General features: G+C 46.1%; 2 protein-coding genes across 10 annotated transcripts in view; one reads left to right on the top strand and one right to left on the bottom strand.

Annotated features, from left to right (window-relative positions):
* mctp1a (multiple C2 domains, transmembrane 1a) overlaps positions 1-6,913 on the top strand; it is a 166,242-nt gene extending 159,329 nt beyond the window's left edge. For all 6 annotated transcript variants that reach the window (XM_048237048.1, XM_048237044.1, XM_048237045.1 and 3 more), the window contains one exon: positions 5,859-6,913. In XM_048237048.1, the coding sequence (XP_048093005.1) occupies positions 5,859-5,930 (72 nt within the window). In that variant the 3' untranslated portion in view covers positions 5,931-6,913. The remainder of the gene's footprint in view (positions 1-5,858) is intronic.
* Positions 6,914-10,574: 3,661 nt separating this feature from the next.
* The window catches only part of slf1 (SMC5-SMC6 complex localization factor 1), a 30,515-nt gene continuing 16,513 nt past the window's right edge, over positions 10,575-24,576 (bottom strand). For 3 of the 4 annotated variants that reach the window (XM_048237049.1, XM_048237051.1, XM_048237050.1), the window contains exons 17-19: positions 22,078-22,170; positions 20,838-21,020; positions 10,575-11,246 (exon numbers count right to left, since the gene is read on the bottom strand). In XM_048237049.1, coding sequence (XP_048093006.1) covers positions 10,735-11,246; positions 20,838-21,020; positions 22,078-22,170 — 788 coding nt within the window. In that variant the 3' untranslated portion in view covers positions 10,575-10,734. Of the gene's footprint in view, positions 11,247-12,050; positions 12,147-20,837; positions 21,021-22,077; positions 22,171-24,576 lie in introns of those variants that run through there. The other variant, XM_048237052.1, reaches the window with a different exon arrangement.

Here is a 24,576-nt window from a genome sequence, read left to right as displayed (position 1 = left end):
GGGCCGGCTCCACTCTTCTCCCTCTCTTCTCCCTCATCCTCTCTTCTCCTCTCTTCTTTTCTCCCTTTCCTCCTCTCCTCTCCTCTCTTCCTCTCTTCTCTCTCTTCTCACCCTCATCCTCTCTTCTCTTCTCCCTCTCCTCTCCTCCTTTTCTCTCTTCTCTTCACTCTCTCCTCTCCTCTCCTCTCCCTCTCTGTGGCGGCGGCGCAGCAGCAGTTGGTTTTGGATGTGCCTCGGAGCCGCTGCGCCTGATGACTTTCTAATGACTTTTTTATATGGAGGGCAGCCACGCAGAGAGCATGGGCACACAGGCGCGCCCTGCCTTTGTGAGAGGGTGCTAAAACTTTTTACCTTTCCCCCTCTCTCTCTCTCTCTCTCTCTCTCTCTCTCTCTCTCTCAGTATGTGTGTGAGTGTGTTTTCTCTGTGTGTGGATAAGCACAGATGTGATAGAATATTGTTGGTTTAAGGCTTGAAAAAAAAAAAAAAAAAAAAAGAAGAAAACATGGCTTCATTTGAATATTGTGGAATGTGGAATGACCAAACAAGCGAGGCCCACGTTTCCAAACGTGTACATGTAACCCCAGGCGTTGACATCATTCCAGAACACACGGTTCTGATCATGCTAACCAATGAGTTGGCTCCACCGGGGCACTTGGTAATGGTCCAGACACGGTGCACCTTCTAGTGCTACACCTGCAAAACACGGCGGAACATTTTTCTCTCTTCTATATCACTTTAAAAAAGTCTTTCCCCATGAAAAAAAGAACAAAAAGGTATTGAACGTGCGAGAGGGAGAGAGAGGGGAGAGGAGAAAGGGAAAAAAACAACAACAACAACACACTCTGTGTACTTCAGAGAGACGCGCAGAGAGAAGCTAAACAGGTCAGAGCGTCGGGGTGCTGGGGTGCTCGAGCGATGACTGCTGGTGCCGAGCATCAAAGACTCCTCTCCCAAACAGAGCTGGAGGTCTCAATTTTTCGAGTTTAAACAAGCAATTAGCGCAACAGCTACGCTCGCAAACTTTTGGGGCAGAGAAACTTTCCTCCACATCTCTTATGCATGTGCTTTCTTACCAGCCTCTCTCTCTCTCTCCTCCTCCTTGACACGCTTTGCTCTCTGAACAATAGACGGGTAAAGATGGCTTCTCTCGTCTGTGGGAGTGTGTGTTTTTTTTCTTGTTGCTCTCTTTGTTGCGCCGGTATCATATAATATCCCTAATGCTAGGTTAGGTGTCACTAGAGATGAAGTTTTTCTCTCTCTCTCTCTCTCTCTCTCTCTCTCTCTCTCTCTCTCTCTCTCTCTCTCCTCTCCTTTCCCCGGTTCTTGCTCTTTAAACAGCATAGCATAGTATCATTAAAAATGTTCGCGCTTTCATTGACTTATTTATATTTGCTTGCTCCCGCCTTGCCGCCCTAGCCCGCTTCAATCCCAGAATCCCCGTTAACGGCGGGGACGACAGCGGAGATGGTGGCGGGTCCCGGGACGGCTTCTGACACCACTTAAACGAGCCGCTCGACGCGCCCCCTCCGCTTCGCGCGCTCACTTCAAAGCGTGCCTTTTTTTGCCAAGGCAACTGTCAACACGAGAGAGCGAGAGGGAGAGAGAGAGGGTAAGAGTGTATGTGTGTGTGTGTGTCTGTCTGTGTGTGTGTGTGTGTGTGTGTGTGTGTGTGTGTGTGTGTGTGTGTGAGAGAGAGAGAGAGGAAAAACAAGGGAGGAACAGCCTTTGAGCGACAAAAGGTCTTTACCCACCAGTCTCTGGTGAATGTTCACTTTGTGCACTTTCTACTTTTTTCCCCTCCACCTTCCTTTTAAAAGAACCAAATTGCTATCTCACCATAGTCACTTTTCTGAAAAAAACAAAACCCTCTTCCCCCTCTTACTCCATTTTTCTTGTCTTCCACTATTATTATTTTATTTCATTGTTTTTGGAGGGGTGGGGGGGCGTCTTCCTCCTGTTTTTTTCCACCCCTCTTCCCTTTAACTAGCGCGCAGCATTATCTTTCCTGGGACAGCTTTGCTTTATTAAAAGGAGGTGAGTGTGTATCTCACCATGCCGGCTGGCGTAACTGTCACCTGTAAATGGTAATGGAGCCCATGACGACTGAAGGGGCCCGTCTGAGTGAGCTCTTTGATTGAGCTTTTATTGTTTTTCCTTTCTGGAAGCTTCTGTTCCCCGGCGTTGTCACTCTCTGGTAGCATTGATAGACGCCACTCCGTTCCCGCTCACAAACTTTTTCTTCACAGGCTTCTGGTTTTTGGGATACCAATTTTAAACGGTCTATGATGAAACCACCGCAAAATTCCTAATAATCACCCGTTGTCTCGTAAAAAGCTAATGTGTACACCACCTTTTACGATAGGTGAAAGGTGTCTGACTAGTGAGTTTATGTTAGTATGTGCTATGCTTTGCATAAGGCCTGTTGGAACCTGATTGCCATACACTAGTGAAATATACAGTATGCCTGTGTAATTCTTGTGGCCACTGCAGTATGTGAAAAAATCCCAGTGACCAATTAAAGAAATGACCTCAGATGTCCAGCATGTTTCTCCACTGCTTGCTCTGATGGGGTAAGAAGAGCATTTATGCAGAGGCACTTTCCATGACAAGGAGGGATATGATGATGGGGCATTAAGAGTGGGGTAGAATTCTATCAGACAGCGTCCTCAGCATGTTATGTTTGCTCTGAAACACATGTGATGCACATCTGTGATGTGGGCACAGGGGGAGTGGGCATTGTGCTCTGTCTGACAAAGTCCCATAACTCTCTTTGTCTCTCCCTCCCACTCCAACAAAGGCTGCACGTCATGTTCAGTACTGATTGATGCTAATGGTTGATGCGATGTCAGCATCGGCCATTTTAAGCCACGGCTCTTATGGGACTCCCCCAGATGACGTCAGTGGTGTGACAGTCTAATCCATGACTGGCTTTACGTCGTAAAACGTTCACATAACTTCAACTCATAATATTGAGCACTCATTTGAAGCTTGTTAATGTACCATTTGAAGTAAAATTCAAAGTATTGCCGTAGAAAATCTCAAGGAATAGCCACACACTAGCTCACAGAGAAGGGGGGCGTCTTCCCAGAGGAGCTAGTGTGCGGATATTCCATGAGATTTTCTACTATTTGATGTCCACAAATGTACTCCTCAAGGTAATGCACCATTTCTAAGCTATTTAGTATAACAGTATGACAAGTAAAGGCTGAGACAGAGGCAATTTTACAAAAAAAAATTGGACATCACATTTATTTGCAGTAAATATGTTTTTTTTTTTAATTAATTTGAAAAAACACCAGTGTTTCTTTGTACTGAGAGGTGCAATGAAATCTCACCAGCTCTATACTGCAGAAAACCATATTGATTGGTTGTTAATGTCATGTTCCTGCCAATCCCAAAAAGTGGGAGGGATGTGAGTTGCTCATTGGGTCTGACATAAAACAGGGACTCTTGTTTACTTCTTATTGAAGGTACTGATCCCAATGAGAGTAAGAGAGAGAGAGAGAGAGAGAGAGAGAGAGAGAGAGAGAGGTATGTAAATGAGACTCAAGTCTTGGCCAGACAGAGATTATGTTTGTTTGTGTTGATTACTCTTTGTCACTACTGCCTTTGCATAAAGCTTATCAAAATGAAAGCCGTCTGTGTTTGTTCCAAAACAGAACAATTTTTTTTAGTCTGATCTTATTCAATTTTTTTTTTACCAAGTGGGACTCTTTTAACTTTCCTTTTTGTAATGTGGCCTGTTTGCTGTTGAGTCCATGGATTCTCTATTCTCTCTGCCCCCCTCCTCCCCTGTGGGCTGCAGTGTGTAATCTGGCCCGGGCAGGGTTGCTGGTGGGTTAGGGCCAGCTCGGAGACTCAGACCGGTCACCAACCGTTTATCTCTCCTTCCCAGCCTCACCTCCCCGCGTCCCTGTTCCTCCGCCAGGTTAAGTCGGTCCCCCCATGCTCCTCTTCTGGCCCCAGGGGCCAGCCAGACCGGTTTGAGCCTGCCCACCCCCCATCCCCTTCCCAGACCTCCACCCCTTCAACCAACAAGTGACCAGCTCTGTCTGCGGCAGGATCCAGGATCCGTGCCTAATGCATTAGCCCATCTTTCCGGTGCTCATTCATTATGCTGGATTTGAGGGAGAGGAGAGGTTACACAATGTCTGGTTTTTGTGTGTGTGTGTGTGTGTGTTTGTGTGTGTGTGTGTGTGTCCACACTTGCTCAGCAGCCAACTTTGAACTGTTGTGGCGAGGACCGAGAAAGGAGGGGGGGTGTTTGGGGGAGAAAAAGCTGATTAAAATGAAATCTGCTCCATGGAAGATGTTGTTGAGCAGCGGAGCAAATCTCCAACATGCCCTTTCCTTAACCTTTCTGGAAAAGGTCTCCATGCTTACTTGAGCAGTGTTTTGTCTCTCCTGCAGATTAGACGTGCTGTTTATGTCTGTTCACACTAAACAGAGACTAACAGTACTCACTGCACATATTCTTAGACTTTTGGTTGTCATTCACTGGATTTGGGAAGTCCATTCATCCATGTGTCAGATTGCTGTGGATTAAATGAAATGTGTTGATTTTGGACTTGTGATAAATAGAGATAAGCTTTTCTTTTACACTGTACACTATAGTACACCATACTTAAGCAGTCTTTTGTAGTGCACTATACCTAAGCAGTCATTTGTAGTATACTATCCCTAAGCAGTCTTGTCATGCCTGTGAATACCTATATGAACCTTTGGCAAATTTGGGATGTGCTCTGCAGGTCCGTCTGGCCAAGAGACCATTGACGCCCATTTTTCAATGTTCCAAAAACCTGGGCACGCAATTACAACCGCAAATCCGGCCTGATTTTTTTGGGGAATTGAGTAAACAACTGCATTTAAAACCTTCGTTTACAAGATTACTGCAATTCTGATAAGAGTTTAATGCACCAATTTAGTTTAATTTCACTGCTAGTTACGCCCCTGCTGGAAGTCATAAGTCAATGAACCTTTTCCAGACCCACTCTCAATCTCAGTTGAGAAGGTTCTGGTGTCAACGAGGCCAGTCTTGTCACTCTTGAGAATTTACTACTGTGTTAAGCATTTTGTAAATCCATCCCCTTATCTCTGCTCATCTATTTTCAATTGAGTAACAAGACATGACACTAGTTGTTACATTTTTACTCTATTACTTAGACTTTGGGGAGGTGGTACGTGGAATGATTCTGTTTAGTGAGTATTATAAGAGTATTTCTTTTTTTTGTGAAATGTCATTTTTGTGATCTCTAACAGAAGTTGCAGATTTATCTAAGGGAGCCAGGAAGATTTATTCACTCATGGAGAAATATGTTTCAACCTGTCAGGCATAATGACACAAGAAGCCTGCCTGGTAGAAGGCACTTGAAAGAAGTGTTTTCATGGTCTTAATCTCTTCTGCATCATACCATTTTTTGGAAAGCAGATTTTGCACGATGACAGCTCTATTCGTACTGATAACATTACAGAGACATTACGCATTCTTGCTTGTGAGAGTGATTCAGGCATCCTCATGCAGAGGTGACTGTAAGTAGACATCCAGGATATGGTGGAGTAGTATCAGTTTCTTGTCTGCATAGCTGTCTCTCCTCCCCCAAAGATGTGTGAGGAGCCAAGCCCTGCTCTGTTTGTTAGTCCGAGCCCCCAGGCCCTTCTCTCCAACAGATGAGGAGAACGTTCCCATGCTATCACAGCACAGTCAATATGCACCTGATGATGACTCCTGTACGTGTGTGTGTGTGTGTGTGTGTGTGTGTGTGTGTGTCTGTGTGTGTGTGTGTGTGTGTGCGTGTGTGTCTGTGTGTGTGTGTGTGTGTGTGTGTGTGTGTGTGTGTGTGTGTGTGTATTTTAACAGGTGCAGTATCGAGAGCTGAAACCGGAGCCCGGTCATAGCCCAAATAAAAGAAAGAAAAATAACCCAGGATAGCCGCTTTCCCGCCACCCCCGGCGCCCCCGACTCCCACGTGACCCTCCTCCTGCGGAGTCTTTCTCAGCAGCACTTTGCCAAGGAGAGGAGAGAGCAACGAAGGACGAGAAGAGCTGCAGTGGACTGAGAGAAGAGAACTTTTGTCTTCCTTTTCTCCTGTCTCCCCTCCACCTCTCTCATCGTTTGGCCCCCTGTTTTGTACAAATGGAAGTCAAATTGCCGTTGTAAAACAACAGGACCACTTTTCTCTTTGTTGTCATGATGGCAGCTCTCATACGGTCCATGGTGGTTGGATGCCACGCAACTCCACACAATGACGTGGACAGTTTTAACAGCCATAATTCCAGTGGTGAGATGCTACTTGGTCATTGCGAGTGTTTGTTTGACTGAAGACATCCTCACATGCACTTGGTCTCAATTACCAACATGTTGGATGCTCTGATGTCAATGTGTTTGATTTGCCATGTTCAGATTATAATCATCAGAATACTTTTTTTTTAAAAGATGCCATGGATTCTTTCTCTTTTAGAATTCATTTTGGTTTACAAAAACAAACAAAAAAAAAGAATAGGCATAACGCACTGCACTGGACTGAACATCTGTTTTTACATTTGACTTTGATGAATCTACACTATTGTGCTGCGTGCTCTTTATTTTGTAGTGGAGAATGCCAGTCTTTGGTCTTTTTTGGAGCCCTGCATGAACACAATAGCCTTAGAGGTCCTCGTGCTCCAGCCAGCGTTGACATTTACCGCTCAAGCGCTCCCACTCGTGTGCCAACCCCTCTGTGTGTCTCTTTGCTCTGCTCGTGGGTTAAACAGACAAAACGGCCAGTGCAGAGCCTGCCCTCTGAGAGATGGAGAGAGAGAGAGATGGAAAGAGAGAGAGAGAGATTGTTACAACGGCAGCCCCCTTGTGATGACATAGACCCATCGGCCGTATTTCAGAGCCTTCATCAGGCATCAAACGATGCCCCCCCCCTCCTGTGGGCTTGCTGCTTGTGGTGCAATGTCGCTGATAGAGATGTCCCCACATGCAGACGCAAACACCAGGCTGCCCGCGAGCCCAGCTGTAATCTCATTTGAAAGGCTGCCTGCTCTGCCTGCTCCCTTGCTCTCATTTCCACTTGTACCACTTCAGTGGGCATCAGCGTCCTCTCTCTCTCTCTTTCTCTCTCTCTCTCTCTCTCTCTGCTCCCTCTCTCTCTCTCTCTCTCTCTCTTTCTCTTTCTTTCTCTTTCTCTCTCTTTCTTTCTCGCTCTGTCTCTCTCTCTCTCTCTCTTTTCTCTCTCTCACTCGTTTTCGCCTGAGGGCAGTGTTCTCTCTCCCCATCTGCCCCACCTCCTTTGCCCAGCACTCAACTTTGATCTCTCTTTTAGGATGTGTGAGAGAGTCTGGTTGCTTGGCACTGTTGTATTGTGTATTGTGTGTGTGTGTGTGTGTGTGTGTGTGTGTGTGTAGCTCTTCACTGCAGTTTTTTGCTGCATCGTCTGCGTCAACATCGAGACAAAAGAGGGAAACTGTCGATTTTTTCCCCTCGTTCGCTCCCCTCAGCCCCCCAGCGCCTAGTGCCCAGCCCCCCCCACCCAACTCCCTCCTTCTCCGAGGTCATGTCTGTGTGTTGGGGAAAGAGTTGTGACTGGGTCCAGGGCTCTCTGCTCGGGGAGAGTCCAGAACTCCGTCCATCTAAGACTGCTCCCTATGCAGCTCAAAGCCCCTCACAAGGATCGAAGGAGGGCGGGTGTTGGGGAGAGAATTTCACTCGTTCGAGTAAACATGGGGACTCTGTCTCAAAGGCCAAGCCAGTTTTGCTCCTCGTTAAAGCACCATACACCCTGTTAGCTCAGCAATTCATTCTAAATCCTCTCTGTGCAACAGCTTTAGAGAGATCTGTTAAAGGCTGAATGTGTACGTGTATAAAATAAGTTTCGAAAATGTCTGTGGTGGGTAAGTATTGTGCGGCGTTTAGCATCCCAACGCTCTCGTCTCTAGCTGTTTTTATTTTTTTTTTATTTATTTAAACATTTTAAAGACGTCCATGCTGTGTTTGCAAGCAAACCAAAGTCAATTTATGATGAAATAGAAGAGAAATGGATATAGGCCTACATAGAGAATGTGATGTATCTGTAAAAATGCAAGCAGAGTAAGCACTTTCATTTGCAACACTTTTAAACTTATTTATCGATTTCCTTTCTTTCTTAATTGTGTAAATGAGACACTTGATAATTTATCGGTGTATTGTACATGCTTGTAAATGGTCAAATGTTTTCAATTGTTGTATAGATGTTTGTGTGTCCTTTGTATGGATTTGAGCCTGCTGTGTTGCCTGTGACATCATCATACTCCCAGTTGCTGACCAATAAGATTTCAAAGGGCAGAAATGGATATATAAAGGGTAATGAATAAGATCTATCAATGGAGTATCAACAAATTGCACCGGTTGTTATGTCTGCAAATTTTGAAAAAAGTAGAGGAAAAATATTAAATATTTTTTATTGACCTGTGTTCATTTTCTGACATGTTTATTTGGGTGGCCTCTTGCTTGAGTGTAATCAACTTACTGTTTACTTGTTTTATGAATTTATTTCATAGGTTTCACAAATATACATCACTAAAACTCCTACCATAATTTTTAGGACATCAACATCTGCAGCATCAATCAGCGTATTGAAGGTCTTTTTTATGCTGATCGACAAAGAACAGGCTCAAATGGTGACACATACTGTAAAGCAAATTATATCTACCGTAAAATATACAAAAACAAGGGCTTAACAAAAGGATGAAGAATAAATTAACCCCCCCACAGTCTGTCGTCACGCTTTCCTTTTGAATTTGACTCCTTTAATTGGAGAATGGATATCTCAGGAAGGGAAGTCGCTGTCTACCCGGAGAAAACCGAGACCTTCAAAGCCTGTCCCTCTTGCTCAAACGATTTTCCTGCATTTAGCTTTCCACTGGTCTGTGTCCACACATACGTGTGTTTCATCCTCCTCACTGTGCACCCAAAATCCCTCTGCTCCAAGACGAGCAGGACCTGCACCTTTGATAAACATACCTCCTGCATGTATACACTCTGAAAAGCCTGGAGGAGTATGACCCGTCTTTAATAACCAAACCCAAGCAAGCACACCCAGAGACATACACCACACACAGGATGATGAAGGGAACATGTTTCACCCATTGTGGCGAGGAGGGGGTGGGGGGGTTCGACCCCCCCCTGCCCACCCTCTTCTCTGTGGCCCCTGTCATTTATTAGTCTGGGGTGTCCCCTGTGTTGTCTGATCCCTGCTGTTATTCAATATGGGGTGCGTGCATGTGTGTGTGTGTGGGAGGGAGCGATGGAGGCTGGTTCGTCTTGTTCTTCAGCCTCAGCAGCGGGAGGCAGGAGCGCCCCATCGGTCGGGCCTGTCTGCGCTAATCACCCCCTCGCACCGAAAAACAGGTCAAGAGCGTTCTCGGCGTTATTAATTAGCCCCGGTGACCGGCCATTGCTCTCCGCCTGACAGCCTGCCGACCGCCGCTCGCACCACAGGTTCTAAGCTTACCTCTCTGTCGGGCTCGAGCCCTCCACGCCATCCCTCTTCTTCATCCACACACACACACACACACTTATACACACCCATACACACAAAAGCCATACTCTCCTTCTCTTACACGTCTTGTAGCCCCCCTCCACATACACACACCTACATAAACGCCATCCACTCCTTCTCCTGGCTGTCTCTGAAGTTAAAAAAAGGGGGCGCGCTCAGGAAACGGCCTATCCTTCATGTCAGGGGCGGCTTCTCAGTCTCCCTCTCCTTTGCAGGCGCCTTTAACCTGCTGGGCCCAAGTGTCAGAGCCGATGGGTGGGTTGGAGGTGGGGAGGGGTGGGGGGCAGTGGGGAGGGGTGGGGGGCAGCAGGGAGGGTGGGGGGTAGGGAGCTTTCTCTCATCCCTCACCCCACATGGCGCACAGATGAGCTCACTCCATCTCTGTCCTCCACCACTGCCGGGACCTCACACATCACAGCCAGCTGCTGACGGACCGAGCTGGGGCCCCAGCATGAGAGTCACGGCTGAGGTGAAGCTCTGGAGCAGAGGGCCCCTCCGTGTGAGAGGAAGGAGAGTCTAGAGGGCTGGGAGGATGCTCCAGCAGGACTGATAAATGCCAAGATGTTCCGTATAATCAGCTTTTAGTGGTTTGTTTTAGCCTAGTCAATGTTCAGTGATGTCTGAATGTGGAATTCACCATAACAACTGGTCATCACGTTTAACACTAATAGATGTGAAGTGAAGCATCAGCATTTTGAGTTTATTTTGTTCTGGATGTCCTGTTGTTTCTTTAAAAAAACATTTGGTTTCTAAACTCAGAAAGATTTGAATGAATATTTACATGAATTAAAAATCAGTGCAGATGAAGTTTGAAGTTAGGGGTTAGGTGCCTTGCTCAAGGGCACTTAAGCCGTGCCTACTGGTCGGGGTTCGAACCGGCAACGCTCCGGTTACCAGTCCGAAGCGCTAACCAGTAGGCCACGGCTGCCCCAAAGAACTCTATGTCTTCAGATAATACAAATAGCAGCACTTGTGTTAAAAGTTAAAAAATGTGAGAATACCAACTACTGAAAGACCAATTATTCAGAAATTAAATATTCAAAGCTTGTTTTTTTTTTAATACATACATGAAATACAGAAAGTTTGCTTCTATTTGTATCTGTAACTGTACACAATTGCTGTACAACATTGGTTTCAAAACTATGCTAAACTTGTGCAAAACAATGCTACAATACGCAACATTATCACTCTCTTCAGGGCCGTGCAGCCCAATCAAACAGCAGCGTCCCCCTCCAGCAGCTGCTGTCCTTCGGCTTGCAGGTCCTCCAGCAGCTGGACGAGGAGCTGTATGTGTGGCCCCTGGCAGCGCTTCAGCGCTGGGGCCAGGGCGCCCACGTGCCGCCCCATGCCCAGCAGGGTCTCCAGGTCGTGGGCCAGCTGTGCCGCCCTGGCGTTGGCCCACCCGCTGGCGAGCGCCCGGCCCCTGGGGTCGGCGGACAGCAGCAGCAGCGTTCGGACCCGCCCTGGGGGAAGGCGGAGAGGTGGGCTACTGCAGCCGGGCAGGTCTCGCTCCTGCTGGTAGCTGAGCAGCAGGCAGGCCAGCAGGCACGAGCACGTCTCCACCAGCGGGAGGTCCTGCACGTCGTGGACGGTGGCAACGGCGGTAGCGGCCGACGAGTCGCCTTCGGTGGCGCAGCGCCGCAGCTCCTCCCGCAGCATTGCCGCGGGAACCAGGTCTAGGGGAGTGCGGCCAAAGCTATCACGAAGCTGTAGAAGAGCGGAACCTGAGGAGACAGGCGTCATACACATTGATTTGCATTAATGGCTCTTGAAGAAAAAAAAAACTACATTACCCATAAGTCAATTTGTATCAATAGTTGACACAACAATTGGGCTAAATAATGCATGTTTCAGGCAAGATATTGAGTCTTTCCTTAATGTATCAAACAAACTGCCATTGCTAGTTCTAAACTGATGGTTAATGTGGCCAGTGGCTCAGTAATTAGTTCCATACATCTCACTGCCAAGCCAGCATACGGTACACCAGCATTCTGTTGTACTTTAGCTTTGTAAAGTCCTACATCCAAATAGTGTAATGGTACTCTAAACCATTTCATACATTTATTGCATGGTGTTGCCATACGGCAACAGTTAATTTATCTAAGTATTTCTAATTTCTCTGTCAGTAACACAAAACCTATATTTTACTATTTATATGTGAAAAAGGGGACTTTAAGCGAGATGTTGCTACTGCCTACTTTGCTTTAAACTTCACAACAAACTGGTGCAAGTGTAATATGATCAAAAACTGGGACTACTTCATACGAGTACAAATATCTGTAGATTCTGCATACAATCCTTTAATAATTATCAGCATATTAAAAAGCCTTTTTGCATGAAAGACACGTCACATATAAAGAGTAGGAATGTCAGGGACACTAACGCAGGTTTTAACACAGGCACACACACTGCACGCACACATTTACTCAGTCCCATACACAAATAGGCTCGGTCTCAAACCGTCTATTTGAACACTTCAAATACTTAGTTTAAGTATATAGTGCAGATATTGGGACAATACTAACCATCGAAAAGTTGGCACAATGCAAGTGGAAATATGCAGTGTGAGACACAGCCATAGACTCTTTCAGCTGCATGAACAAGCACACTTTCCTAAGGCATTTCTGGTGGCACAGCAAACAACAATGAGCGAATGGTAACTTCAGGACAAAACAACATTTCCAGAAAGCTCTAAAGTCGACATTTTGTAGAACATTCTTCTTTTTCCTCCCATTTTCATTTCAAGGTATCTGCGTTGGTTTTTGAACATTTCAACCTGAAATCCTCTGGCAACAGATTGAAAGGGTCTACAGGAACTGCACTGAAAATATACAGGAATTTAGTCATTGTTCTGTTATTCACTGTTGACTCTCAACACAGCATACATGTGCTTGTGCCCACATACACACACAAACTGAGAGATACAGTAGAATAGTACTTAAACAGACACTGGTTCTACAGCTTCTGGGCTGATTGGTTAGTCAAGTTTGAAGTAAGGGCTCTTCACACACACACACACACACACACACACACACACGCACACACACACACACACACACACACACACACACACACACACACACACACACACACACAAGATTATTTATGTGGGCTCACAACACTTGATTCCACTTGAGCACTCAACTTTCTATAGCATTAGAGGCACTTTTTAACTCTCAAGGAATTCTACCTTGAATGCCTGTGGGTACTCAGGCAGCCTCCCCCTTCCCAACTCCCTTTAGACGGCTAAAGTTGTTCTCCAATAGAAAATTGAACTTAGACAAAAAAAAGCCAGGTCAAGGTGCTAGAGTGTGTGTCGCAGCAAAAAAATAAATAGAAAAACAAACAAACCAACAACAAAAAAAAACAAACACTTCCCCCTCAATGTCAGGAGTGCTGAGAAATAGAACAAATTTCTCTGTCAGACTCTATTTTCACACAAACACACCCACAGGCACACATATCGTAACACACACAAGCCAACTCTCTCTCTCTCTCCTAACACATCCAAAGTGTAGTCAGATGTCAACGTAGTCACAGTAGGATGGGGAGAGAAGGTCCTTTGCCTCCTTCTGCATAAATTGATGGATGAATCTGCATGCACTTTCCTTATCCCGAGGGGGAGGAGGGGGTCAGGGTGCGGGCCAAGGTCAGTGTTAGAGCCGTCCTTAATGGCCAAACGGCCCACCTCAGATCAATGGGGAGTCAGTGGAGAAGAGCCAGGGGACGGGATCTTTGTTTCAGGTCGTTATCACAACCCCCCCCCCCCCTCCCAGCCCTCGTCCTGACTGATTCAGCCTTGCCCTCAACATCTAAGGAGGGGAGTCGACCTCGGCCGGGTCGTCGGTGGGCTCCGACAGAGGTGTGTGCCCTACTTAACAAGCCTCCGGTTGACGAGGGGCCAAACACAGATATTCCTGAGGTGGGCAAGAATTTTCATCAGCAGGGGCAGAGAACTCTACGTAACCTTCACCATAGAGAAGGGATCCTTGATTTGCTTCATGCATGTCTTGCGTCTCATGATGAATTGCCTGAAGGACCAAAGTGTGTTTGTGTGTGTGTGTGTGTGTGTGTGCGAACTGTACATGTAATGGCATATGGACCCCCACACACACTTCATTTCATGAGGATGTCCTTCAAACATGCCAGCACATTTTTTAGATGCTAAATCAAACCAATCCCTTAGCAGTGTCTTGTTTGTTTCAAGTTCCATCAAAACAATTCTTAGCACTCTAGGAAAAAAAGGGGTAAATTGCTGAAAAAATAAAAAATAAAATAAATAAAATGACTTGACTTTCCACAGGAAATCAAACTACCACTTCATGTTTCGTCGATGATGTAGCTTCTCTGGTCATGAATTGTACATTACAGAGCTTAGCGAAGTGCATCACACAGCATCACTGAGGATTGAAACAGTCATATAAAACGAGCTGACATTACAGAATGAGAAAAATTCTCACCACAGCAGCTGCATCTACATATTGTGTCGACGTTAATGACAGCAAATTCACATTCATTCAAGCCGCTAAAAACAAAACACAACAAAAAACTTTTGGAAAATGCTAAATGTTAACAGCGTGCAGCAGAATTGAGCGTGAATCAGATTAATGCATTCACACTCGTTCCCCATTCTCCTGGTAGCTGTGTCGTAATGCATTGTAGACAATGTGCAGGCCTTCCCACAATTGTTTAATGGAGCTCAACATAAAGGCCCACATTTAGTTTGACGACGCCACACGTTGTTTAGCCAAGAGCACTTCCGAATATGTTCCTAGAGTGTACACGAGGCCACACATCGCCCAAACTCAGCACTTGATGGGGACTATGTCATGCTGCAATGCACTTGATAGATCTAATACACGTCTGCTTTCTCTCTTGTACCTACAGTAGAGTCGACTACATCCATCTGCTAGGAATTAAGGAAAAACTGTGATGAAAGTTTGTGGTCTGTTGTGTGGTGCCTGGGCTATGGCTGTACTGAGTGCACCCTTCCTAGACGGAGGCTCTGGGTGGGAAGGGGAGGTGGGGTGGGGGTGGGACAGGAGGGGATGGGGGGTAAGTATGTCAGGTGTGAAGAGAGCAAACTGCTCCGCTGCACGGTGCTGAGCGGCGCCCTCCCTCCCCAGCCCGCCGAGCGACTGCAGTAGACTTATTAAAATACAGGAAATCAGAACGGCGCATCGGCGCAGGGTTGTATTGGGGCAACCCCCCACCACCCCTCTCTCTCTCTCTCTCTTTCTCTTTTCTTTTTGCTTTTTTTTTTTTTTTTGCTCCCCCTCTCCCTTGGTTCCCCCGGTTCCCCCTCCCCTCTCTGCCATGCAAAAGAGGCCCTGGCCCGAATCACACCCATCAGCTCGGAAGGAGGCGGCTGCACTCTCTGCCCCCACCTCTCTCTCTTCTTTCTCTCCTCCTCTCCCTCTCTCTCTCTCTCTCCCCCTCCCTCACTCTCTGACGCGCTGGTCCCTACCGCCATGGTGTCAAACTGCCTGACAGGCCGAAACCTGGAATGTGACAAAGGCAGAGATGAGTGGGTGGTGGGGGTGGCTGACAAGCATGTGGGGGTCCAGTGGGGGACTCTCTCTCTCTCTTTCTCTCTCTCTTTCCCTCCCTCTCTCTCTCTCTCTGCCTCACCCTCTCTGCTCCACTGCTCGCCAGCAGCAGAGCTTGATGAATGCAAGTGGCAGGGCGATCTCCCTCCCCCAGGACAATGGAATCAGCACTGCCTATTCTTCACAATGGCTCATGAAATACACATCTGTCAGTGCTTTGCCTCTCTCTCTCACACACACAGACACACACACACACACACATTCCCAACACACACAGAGGCGGGCAGGCAGGCAGGCAGACCCCTTGAGTGAGAGTGGCCAGGGCTTGATATGATATTGGCTCCCACATCACGGAGAGCGATTGAAGTGAGTCCAGGTATTGGCGCGATGTGTCAGATACCCCTGTGCCTCAGATAAACAAAACACCTGAGGGACTTGATGAGAGCACTGCTAATTATGCACACACACTGCTGCCCTCTCTCTCTCTCTTTTTTCCTTCGTTCCTCTCCTTTCTCTCTCTCTCTCTCTTTTTCCTTCGTTCCTCTGCTCTCTCTCTCTCTTGGGAAGCAGCAGGGGAATATGTGTACCTCCCAGACAACCACCACAACAGACAGCCTTGACAGAGCAGCCCACACACACACACACACACACACACACACACACACACACACACAGCAGCAGCAGCAGCAGCAGCAGAGAAGTGGAGCACAGCAGGCAGCCCTTTTGGCCTTTAGAGGGCAGGCAAAGACTAGAAATAGCAGAGTGTAGAGGTGGCAGGGCTAGAGAGAAAAAAACAGTCAGAGAAAAAGAGAGAGAGAGAGAAAGAGAGAGGGAGAGATAGAGAGAGGGAGAGAGAGAGGGAGGGAGAGAGAAGAGTAACAGAGAGCTGTCCTTCATTCCATCTACCCTCTGCTCTTGAGAGTCCAGTGAATAGAGCAGAGCAGGAAGAAAGGGGCACTACTGTAAACGTCTGACCAGTGACTGACCGATGGTTTCCCACCGCAGGAGATCCCAAACACATTGTAGGATTTGCAGGTAGCCATACACTGGGTCTAAAAGCAGCTCTCTGGTGAAATTACCATAGCGGGGGTCCGCGATAGTACAATCTGCAGTGTGAGTATGTGAGTGTTCCTACCTGACACTATCAATGCATGTTTCAGTAGGGGGGGAAATGACTGGGCAGTTATGTCTTTAATGTAGAGGAAAAAAAAGAGGTGGCAAAGACATAAAGCACTTGAAATAAACAATACTTCTATTACTTCACAAATTTGTCCATCTTTATTTTAGCTAATGTACTGAATGGGTTCTTTCCACTCATCATGGTACCAAGGTCCATGTGTGTTATCAGGTACATCTGCCTTTATATGAATGAACATGGATAGTTGGGATGACATACTTTAGCCACAGGAGAGAAACTTTAAATGCTTAACCGACACCGACACACACACACACACACACACACAAATGAACAAACTGTCAAGCTTTTCTTTTTTTATGTCATGATCTGGCACCTATACTATAGCCTACACATGAAAAAAAAAAAACATGTTTATTCATTATTTGATGCATAATTTCACCACAATCCACCATCGTTATTTCTGACCAAGCAGGCTAACTGTTTTTTAAAAGGGTAACCTTAGGTTACTCTGTGCTGCTGAGATATCATGTAACATAATGTAACATAACACATAATTAGCAAATGTGCCTGAGAGATAAGCCGATCAGTTCTCGTAGCAACCAAGAACAGCGAACAAGATGTCAACGCATGTTTCAGAAGGAACAGTCGAGGTCACATGCAACATGTAGTATCCAACCCCTTCAAAACTCTGGTCAATCAAATGGCAAAGTAATACATGGGCACATAAGACTCACTACTATCTACAGAGGAAGAGGCAGCTGAACTGACCATGTTATGAGAGAAGACTAAAGCAGGTTACCCCCCACACACACACACACACACTCTCTCTCTCTTTAAAAATCACTGAGCAGCTGCCTCTTCACCCTTAGGAGCCTGGAGGAGGAGAGGGCACCACTGGAGCCAGGCACTGCCCAGGGCCATGGCACACTTTCCCTGCCAACAAGGCCTCTCCCTGCCCATGACTCCTGCACCCCGAAGCCCCCCCGCCCTCCGGTCAGCATCATTATTTCATGTTACAGGGGGAAGGGCGGCCCTCATCTTGGTGCTCTAATTGAGCTGTTCGTCGTTTATAGCTCCTGCTAAGTCAGCAGTCAGTGTTTAGCCTCACTGCTACCTCTGAGTGCTGCACTGTCTGAGACATAAACCGAAGCAAAGCCAGCAACAAACCCATTCTCCACTGTAGGCTTCCATTAGTTCTTGGAATAGAAACAAAATAACAATTGTAAATAACAATGTCGTTTCATTTAAAAACAATTCAAGAGGAGATGGTACCTGTCTATTTGAAACAAAAGAATCAGTGCCCTCCTCAATAAGGTCATTTTCAATTTGAATCTCATACAATTGATCTTTTCTTGAATACTCATCAAGGAGAGAAACTCCAAATAAAGCTAATTGGAGAGAATGGAGGCTGTGTGAGTTGAGTGCTTGCGTGCCCACCGGTGGCGGTGAAATTATTCCAAAACCACGAGGGTTGAAGCATCTGTCTCCTGCATTTCCCCGCAACATTGCCAAAACGTCTTGAGTACCCCACCCTGAGACTGTGACACGCGCCACACTCACTTCAAAGCGCACAAAACAGTCGGCAAGTGGCAGGCAAACGGCCTCTGCCTGCCGAAAGAGCGCGGCGTGCGGGGGGAACATTTCCGCTGTCACATGTCCTCCCCGTCCTCGTCTTTCGCCGAAAAAAGACGCCGGCGTGCCAACTTCACGAGCGCTGCCTCGTCTCGTTCCATCTCGTTTGAGCGATGTTAACACGTGGCACGCGTGCTTGAAGCCTTATACGAGAAAACGGATGCGTCCATAAAATCCACAAGGCCAAGAAACAACAAAAAAAAAAGAGACGAAGACAAACAAACATAAAGAGCTTGTGTTGCACACATCCAAAGCTCATGAAAGAAAGTAGTTCTTTTGGCTGCCACTTAAAACAATTCCACTACTGAGTACTGACAACAGCTAGTATAGCCAAAGCCCAATGAGGGCCTTACACCCAGTGAGAAAACAACACACTCACTTAAATGTGAGTGTACTGTTTCAACATTTACCCTACAAAAACAGGAAAGGCACGCCATGCTTCCACTCATAACATCGGTAGGGATTAACATGTTGTTGTTATTTCAACCATACATTTCGTTCTTTAGCTGAATTCTTCCAAAAGAACAAACAAAGGATGAATGAGTGATCGAGTGGGAGCAGTAGGCTTAGTGCAAGGGTGGAGTTAAACTTTGCAGAACCCTACCTAGGGCTACCAAACTCTTTTCAAAACAGGATCACAGAGTTCTTACTGAATCATTAACACACACTACACACACAAAATCACCTCCGCAAACATAAACAATGTATTTTTATTGCCTGTTGCTGATCTTTTTTGTCTCATTCTCCCCATCTCAGAAAACACCCTCACCTCCAAGGTAAGACACCACCTCCAACAAAGCATCTTCACAAAAGGGTACGCACAACCCTGGAGCAGGGCTGTGCTGCAGCACGGCATTGTGGGTATGTTTACATCTCGAGTGTACATTATGGATGATCCTGTTGGCCTTTGAGCAGATCAAAGCGGCGGGTTGGGCCGAGAGAGGATAAGCACAGGTGACAAGCACCGCTTTGAAATTCAAACAGCTCACCCATCAGCCTGGCTGCCTAGAGCCCATCTAAAAGCACACATCAACCCACTCAGCATCACCTACATGTCCCTCTGAGCCACTGGCTGACCCAGCTGGGCGGTGAGGGTGACCGGTGCACAGTTCAGAGTTGCATTAGCACGTGATAAACCTATCAGCACCTATGGAACACCATGCTTATTGCCTAGCAACTACATGTGACATAATACAGTTGGCTGTAGGCTACTTTTAAGGTATTTCTGTGAAGGCATTTTACAACGTTGGCTAGAATCAAGTAATGCCTCCAAATTGTTCTTCATGTTTGCTATTTTAAAGCCTCTGAACTTTTATGTTGGCTTTATTGAAAGTGGATGAGAGAGATTTTTTAAAAAGTTTTTTTTTAACACTGTTGTTATCGTTGGCCAAGTTAGGCTACTTGCCAAGACACCTGACCAACTTTCCACTAGTTCTCTTCACACCAGATAATATGTTAATTTGATGGGAATTATTCATGTTTGTTTGTTCCCTCATCCCTCACACCTAGGAGGCTCAAAACACCTAGGAGGCTCAAAACTGGTAGGCCATCAAAGGGTTGAGTGGGATTTAGAATCTCCTCAGACTCAAAACTCTCCATATCTCTATACTTCAATAGAACTTTCTTGGCATGTATCCCTCTTCTGACGTCATAGCTCAGCTGTGTTTAGAAAATATGATCTTGACAGAAATGGCTCTAAAGCTTACTGTAGGGCAATTACAGTAATAATTTTAATGATAATTTCATTTTCACTCAGACATCTAAACATTATTTAATATATCAAACATTTTTTTTAACCTGACATACACACTTTAATACACAGTCATGGATGAGTTTGTTGGTACCCTTACAGATTATTGAAATAATGCCTCATTAATTTCTTCCTTAAAAGTGATTAAATTCAAAGCAATTTTCTCATGTATGTGTCCGGTGACTACAGCTGTACATGTTATAAAGTATAAAGTTAAAGTTGATGTTTATTGTCTCCTTAAGAGAAATCTGTCTTGGGCATTGAACATGTTATTGGGCAGTATAAGGTGTGTGGGGCTGTAGCCAACCTTGCTGGATGTGGCTGTAAGAGGAACATTGACACCAGACTGACCAACAGAAGGATAGTGCAAATTGGAAGACAAAGAGCCAAAGAAAACCTCCAAGCTGAAGGTACAGTACATCCCTGTCCGATCAGTCACTTTTTGGAAAAGAGCAGGCTTCCTGGAAAACTCCACGGTCATAAGACGGCATGACCCTCGTGATCTGACAACTGTGACCCTTGTGATCATTAATAAATTGAAAGAAATAAATTTACCTCCATACTGCAGAAATAAATTGTGTGTGTGTGTGTGTGTGTGTGTGTATGTGTGTTTTATGTGAACATAATGCATACATTATGTTGTCAGGCCAGAGCAGCAAAGCAATTTTGAATGAGCATGGCTGCATAAATGAAACCAGTTTGTTATGTGAGTGATTCACAAAGTAACAGCATCTTAATGACCTGATGTGTGATGTGTGAGTGGGTGGGTAAGTATATATGAGTAAATGTTTATGTTACCTGTTGTCTATCTGTGCTCCTCACTGCATGCTGTGTAATGCAGTTAATGGAAGGAGTGCTTGCATGAGATTGAGAGTGCATGTCTGTGTGTATGTTAGACTCAACTCCATACTACATTTTAATGGTGTGTGTGTTTGTGTGTGTGTGTGTGTGTGTGTGTGTGTGTGTGTGTGTGTGTGAGAGAGTACAGTATCTGTGTGTGTGTGTGCGTGTGTGTATGTTGGAGTGTGTGCATGTGTGTGCATGTGAGTGTATGTGTGTGTATGTGTGTGTGTTGGAGTGTGTGCATGTGTGTGCATGTGAGTGTATGTGTGTGTATGTGTGTGTGTTGGAGTGTGTGCATGTGTGTGCATGTGAGTGTATGTGTGTGTGCGTGTGTGTGTGTTGTGTGTGTGTGTATGTGTGTGTGTACACAGCATCTGTGTTTTACGTGGGGTCTTGTACCCACCTCCATACTGCAGGAGCATCTTGGCGATGAGCACGTGTCCGTTGAGCAGCGCGTCGTGCAGTGGACTCACGCCGCCCACCTGACTGCTGAGGTCCAGCGAGGGGCTGTGCTGGAGCAGCGCTCTCACGCACGCACTGCTGCCATGGTTACAGGCCTCATGCAGCGGCGTCCAGCCCGCATAGTCTGCACAGAGCGACAGAGCCACCATGTGAGTGTGTGAGAATATATACATACAACTACATGTATAAGCTATATGCACATAACTAGTCATTTATTAATGGTATTTATACACAGGAATATACTGTAAAGGTAGACACGGAGCTCAAGAGTCAAAATAAAGACACTGTGGGGTTTGGGGTTCGGGGTTCGGACACGGCCATTCAAAAAAAAACGAACAACATTTTAACTGCTACTACAACTGCACAAAGTATTTTTGAATAAACAGGTTAACCAATGGTTAGAAACCATTTCGGTGACATGGGGTGATTGGACAGCCACCATTAGGTTTCACTATACAGTAAAAACAAGCATTGCTGAGCACGCAACATCAACCTCCTCCTCTCAATGTTTGGCAATAACTGGCCACAGAGTATGACAGAATACTGTGCCAGTCTCAACAAACATACAATTACACATAAAAGTAAACTATAATCCAAATGTAAGAAAAACATAGGGGTTGTCTTTTTTTACGATTCACCATTTAATAAGCAAAGGCCTCATTCTCAATGACAGATATGGCTTGCTGTAGTTGAAGGGAAAACTGATTCCACTAGCACTACATGCTAAGCTGTGTTTTGTCCTGGGTTGTTTTGCTTGTTGAAAACCCTACAAAATGTTTCAGCCAAAACCCTGCTGTAACAATTTTGGAAAATAGACTTCAGAGAAGGAGGAAGGTTAAGAGGGCTCGCTAAATATAAGCGGAAAGAACTGTTAGTGCGATTCACTGTCGCACACAGTTGGAAGGTCACGACCATTTTGAACGTTAAAAGCACGACTGCGGCTTTCGTTTTTTTTGTGCCACTACGCACGGCCCCATCCCTTCCCACTGGTTTCTTTAAGACACACCCTTTTGTATTTAATCTAAAGGTTACACTGATGACGCACACTCACCTTCTCACACTCACCTTTTCAAAATAGAAAAAAAAAAAAAAAAAGAAAAATCGCAATTCAGCGAATCTATCCTCCCAACTTTGCCAAGAAACACAGCAGGATGTATGTAAAGACCACAAAAAAGACTTACCTTTAACGTTGACGTCTGTCCCTGGATGAGCGAGGATGTGCAGGAGGGTGTCCACCTGGTCTCGCTTGCAGGCGCGGTGGAGGAGTGTCTCCCCTACGCGAGAATGGTGTGAGAGGAGAAGAGCAATGGAGAGAGGCAGGAAGAGCGAACGAGAGAGAGAGAGGGAGAGAGACGACCAGCCAAAAAAAGAAAAAAAAAAAAAAAAGAGACAAATTTAGGGTGTGTCCTACTCATTGTCCCCCTATGGTAGAGCAAACACCAATAGCATGACAACGATGTTTCAACAAAAGGGGAACACCAAAAGGAATCAAACAAACTGACCCCCTAATATCTCCCCCTCCCATGCGGTGGGGAGTCGTAAAAGATGAGATAAAGAAAAGGCTTTTCTCACAGGCATTTCTGCATGTAATTGCAGCACACACAAAAAAGAAAGAAACCAAGGACAAACTGGGGGAGAAATGCCTTCCTGTTCCATAATTGTTCCATTTGTGTGTGTGTGTGTGTGTGGAGGGGGTGTTGAGGGTTCTGGTACACAGCCCTGACACAAAAAAAAGCCGCCTGAAAAGGATTCTTCAGATCAAAAGGTCCAAAATACCCTACTGGACATCAGCATCAAGGCCACGTGACGCGACACATCGGCACATGGCACCAGCATCAGGGCTTCGCTGCCCCCATCCACCCTCCCACCCCCCCCCCCCCAACCCCAACTCTTGCACTTCCAGCTCCCTCTGGTCTGCGCACCTGATAGGAGGTTGGGAAATAAGGGGGAATATATTTAACAGCACTCAGCCCCACTTCTCATGTGTGACGCCACTTAAAAGGGGGAAAGTTAAAGGCTAAGCCTGAGTGGTCCTGAGCTTGCCAGAATAATACAGGCACTGCAAAGCCACTAATAAACGCTTTACTGGCTCTCCCCAGGACGCCGCGCTGGGTAGGGGTTTGGCCAGCCTGATAAAAACCCAGAGTGGCAGAGAGGGACAAAGAGGAGGGGGGAAAGAGAGAGAGAGAGAGAGAGAGAGAGAGAGAGAGAGAGAGAGAGAGAGAGAGAGAGAGAATGAAAGGGAGAAAGAGGGAAGGATAGAGGGAACGAAGGACAGCACTTCCAGGGCACATCAAAAGGAAGAGAAGAAAAAGCTTTTCTTAGTGATCCTTGGAAGCGGAGAACGATTCGTGATCAGTCCTGGGAGCCCAATCTGGGTGGGAGACTTAAAGGCTGCAGTAATGTAGTCATGGTCAGAAGGCAACCCTGGACCGTCAGTGAATTCAACTCCGATCCCAGAGTCTTTGAAAAAAATATGTATTCTTGGAGGCTAATTTAACCCCAATATTTACCTTACCAAATAAATACAGCAACAAATGAAATGAGTGTAACTTTAATGAGTTGTTCGGCAGTCTGGCATGTCTGCCTTTTGACGTGGTACCCCCACCCCCCAGCTCTCTGTCCTGGTAATAGGCTCTAAAAAACGAGTGATTAAACATTCCACAATTCCCAGTGTGTACACATCCCCGCAAATGCCAGCCCCAATCTAGGCGCTGTTAAATCACTTTAATGCCTCCAATTTGGACACAACGTTGCCATTATAGGGGTAATTGCATGCTCAGCATTTACAGACACGGAACGGATAAATCCCTCCTGTCCTTTTCTATAAATTCCCCTCGGCGCTCCACCGTAGGGGAGGTGGACGCACGGGCCTGCTCTTTTTCCTCAGGCCTCATCTGGCGGCTAGCTCGGGACCTGGCTGGTGGTGACTTTGGGTCGGCCCGAAACGGGAGAGGCCAGCTGCAAGCTGCCTTTGCTGACTCCGACTGTCCGACAAGTCACTTGCTGTATCACGCGTCAACGTCCCAGCTATGAACTTTGCTTCTCGGACGGCCTAGCAAGATAGCAACGCCGTTTATTTATTTTTGGGACACCGTTGCCAAGATACCGACAGCTGACAGCTGATGTTGAAGGCATTTTAGAAGGCAGAATTTTATACAAATATTTGATTTGGACATGTCTCCGAACATGCCTTGCTCTCAGAGAACACTATCTTAGCAGGCCGGATTTTTTTTGTTTCAGACAGACTCATTAACTCCACTGGCCTTTGGAAGTTCACTTAGAGGAAAGGGCATTCCATACTGACCGAGTGAGAGGCCCAGGGTTTTTTTTAATGGTAAAAATGTCATGTTATTAAAATGCCAGCATTGCTTTTGCTGTTTTTACTCTATGGAATCTGGGATGTATTGTGGTAAAAAAAGAGAAATGTTCCGACACATACTCGGGTAGACCTTGGCAACTGCAGGTCCGTCAGAAAAGCTCAATTGGGAGAAGCTACCTGCACTTAACAAATGGCAAGTACGGATCGCATGAGGCTGCGCCGGTAAGGCACTCCGAAACACACTCTAAAAAAGACACCACACAAGACAAAAACAAGGCATAAAATACCTCCTGCACTACATAAACAGTCCCATGCCCTGACGCACACACACGCCCGCACGCCACACACACACACACAC

Source organism: Alosa alosa, chromosome 24 (genome assembly GCF_017589495.1).
Source record: "Alosa alosa isolate M-15738 ecotype Scorff River chromosome 24, AALO_Geno_1.1, whole genome shotgun sequence".
In the NCBI taxonomy this organism is placed as follows: Eukaryota; Metazoa; Chordata; class Actinopteri; order Clupeiformes; family Clupeidae; genus Alosa; species Alosa alosa.
This window is presented reverse-complemented; position numbering and strand designations above follow the sequence as displayed.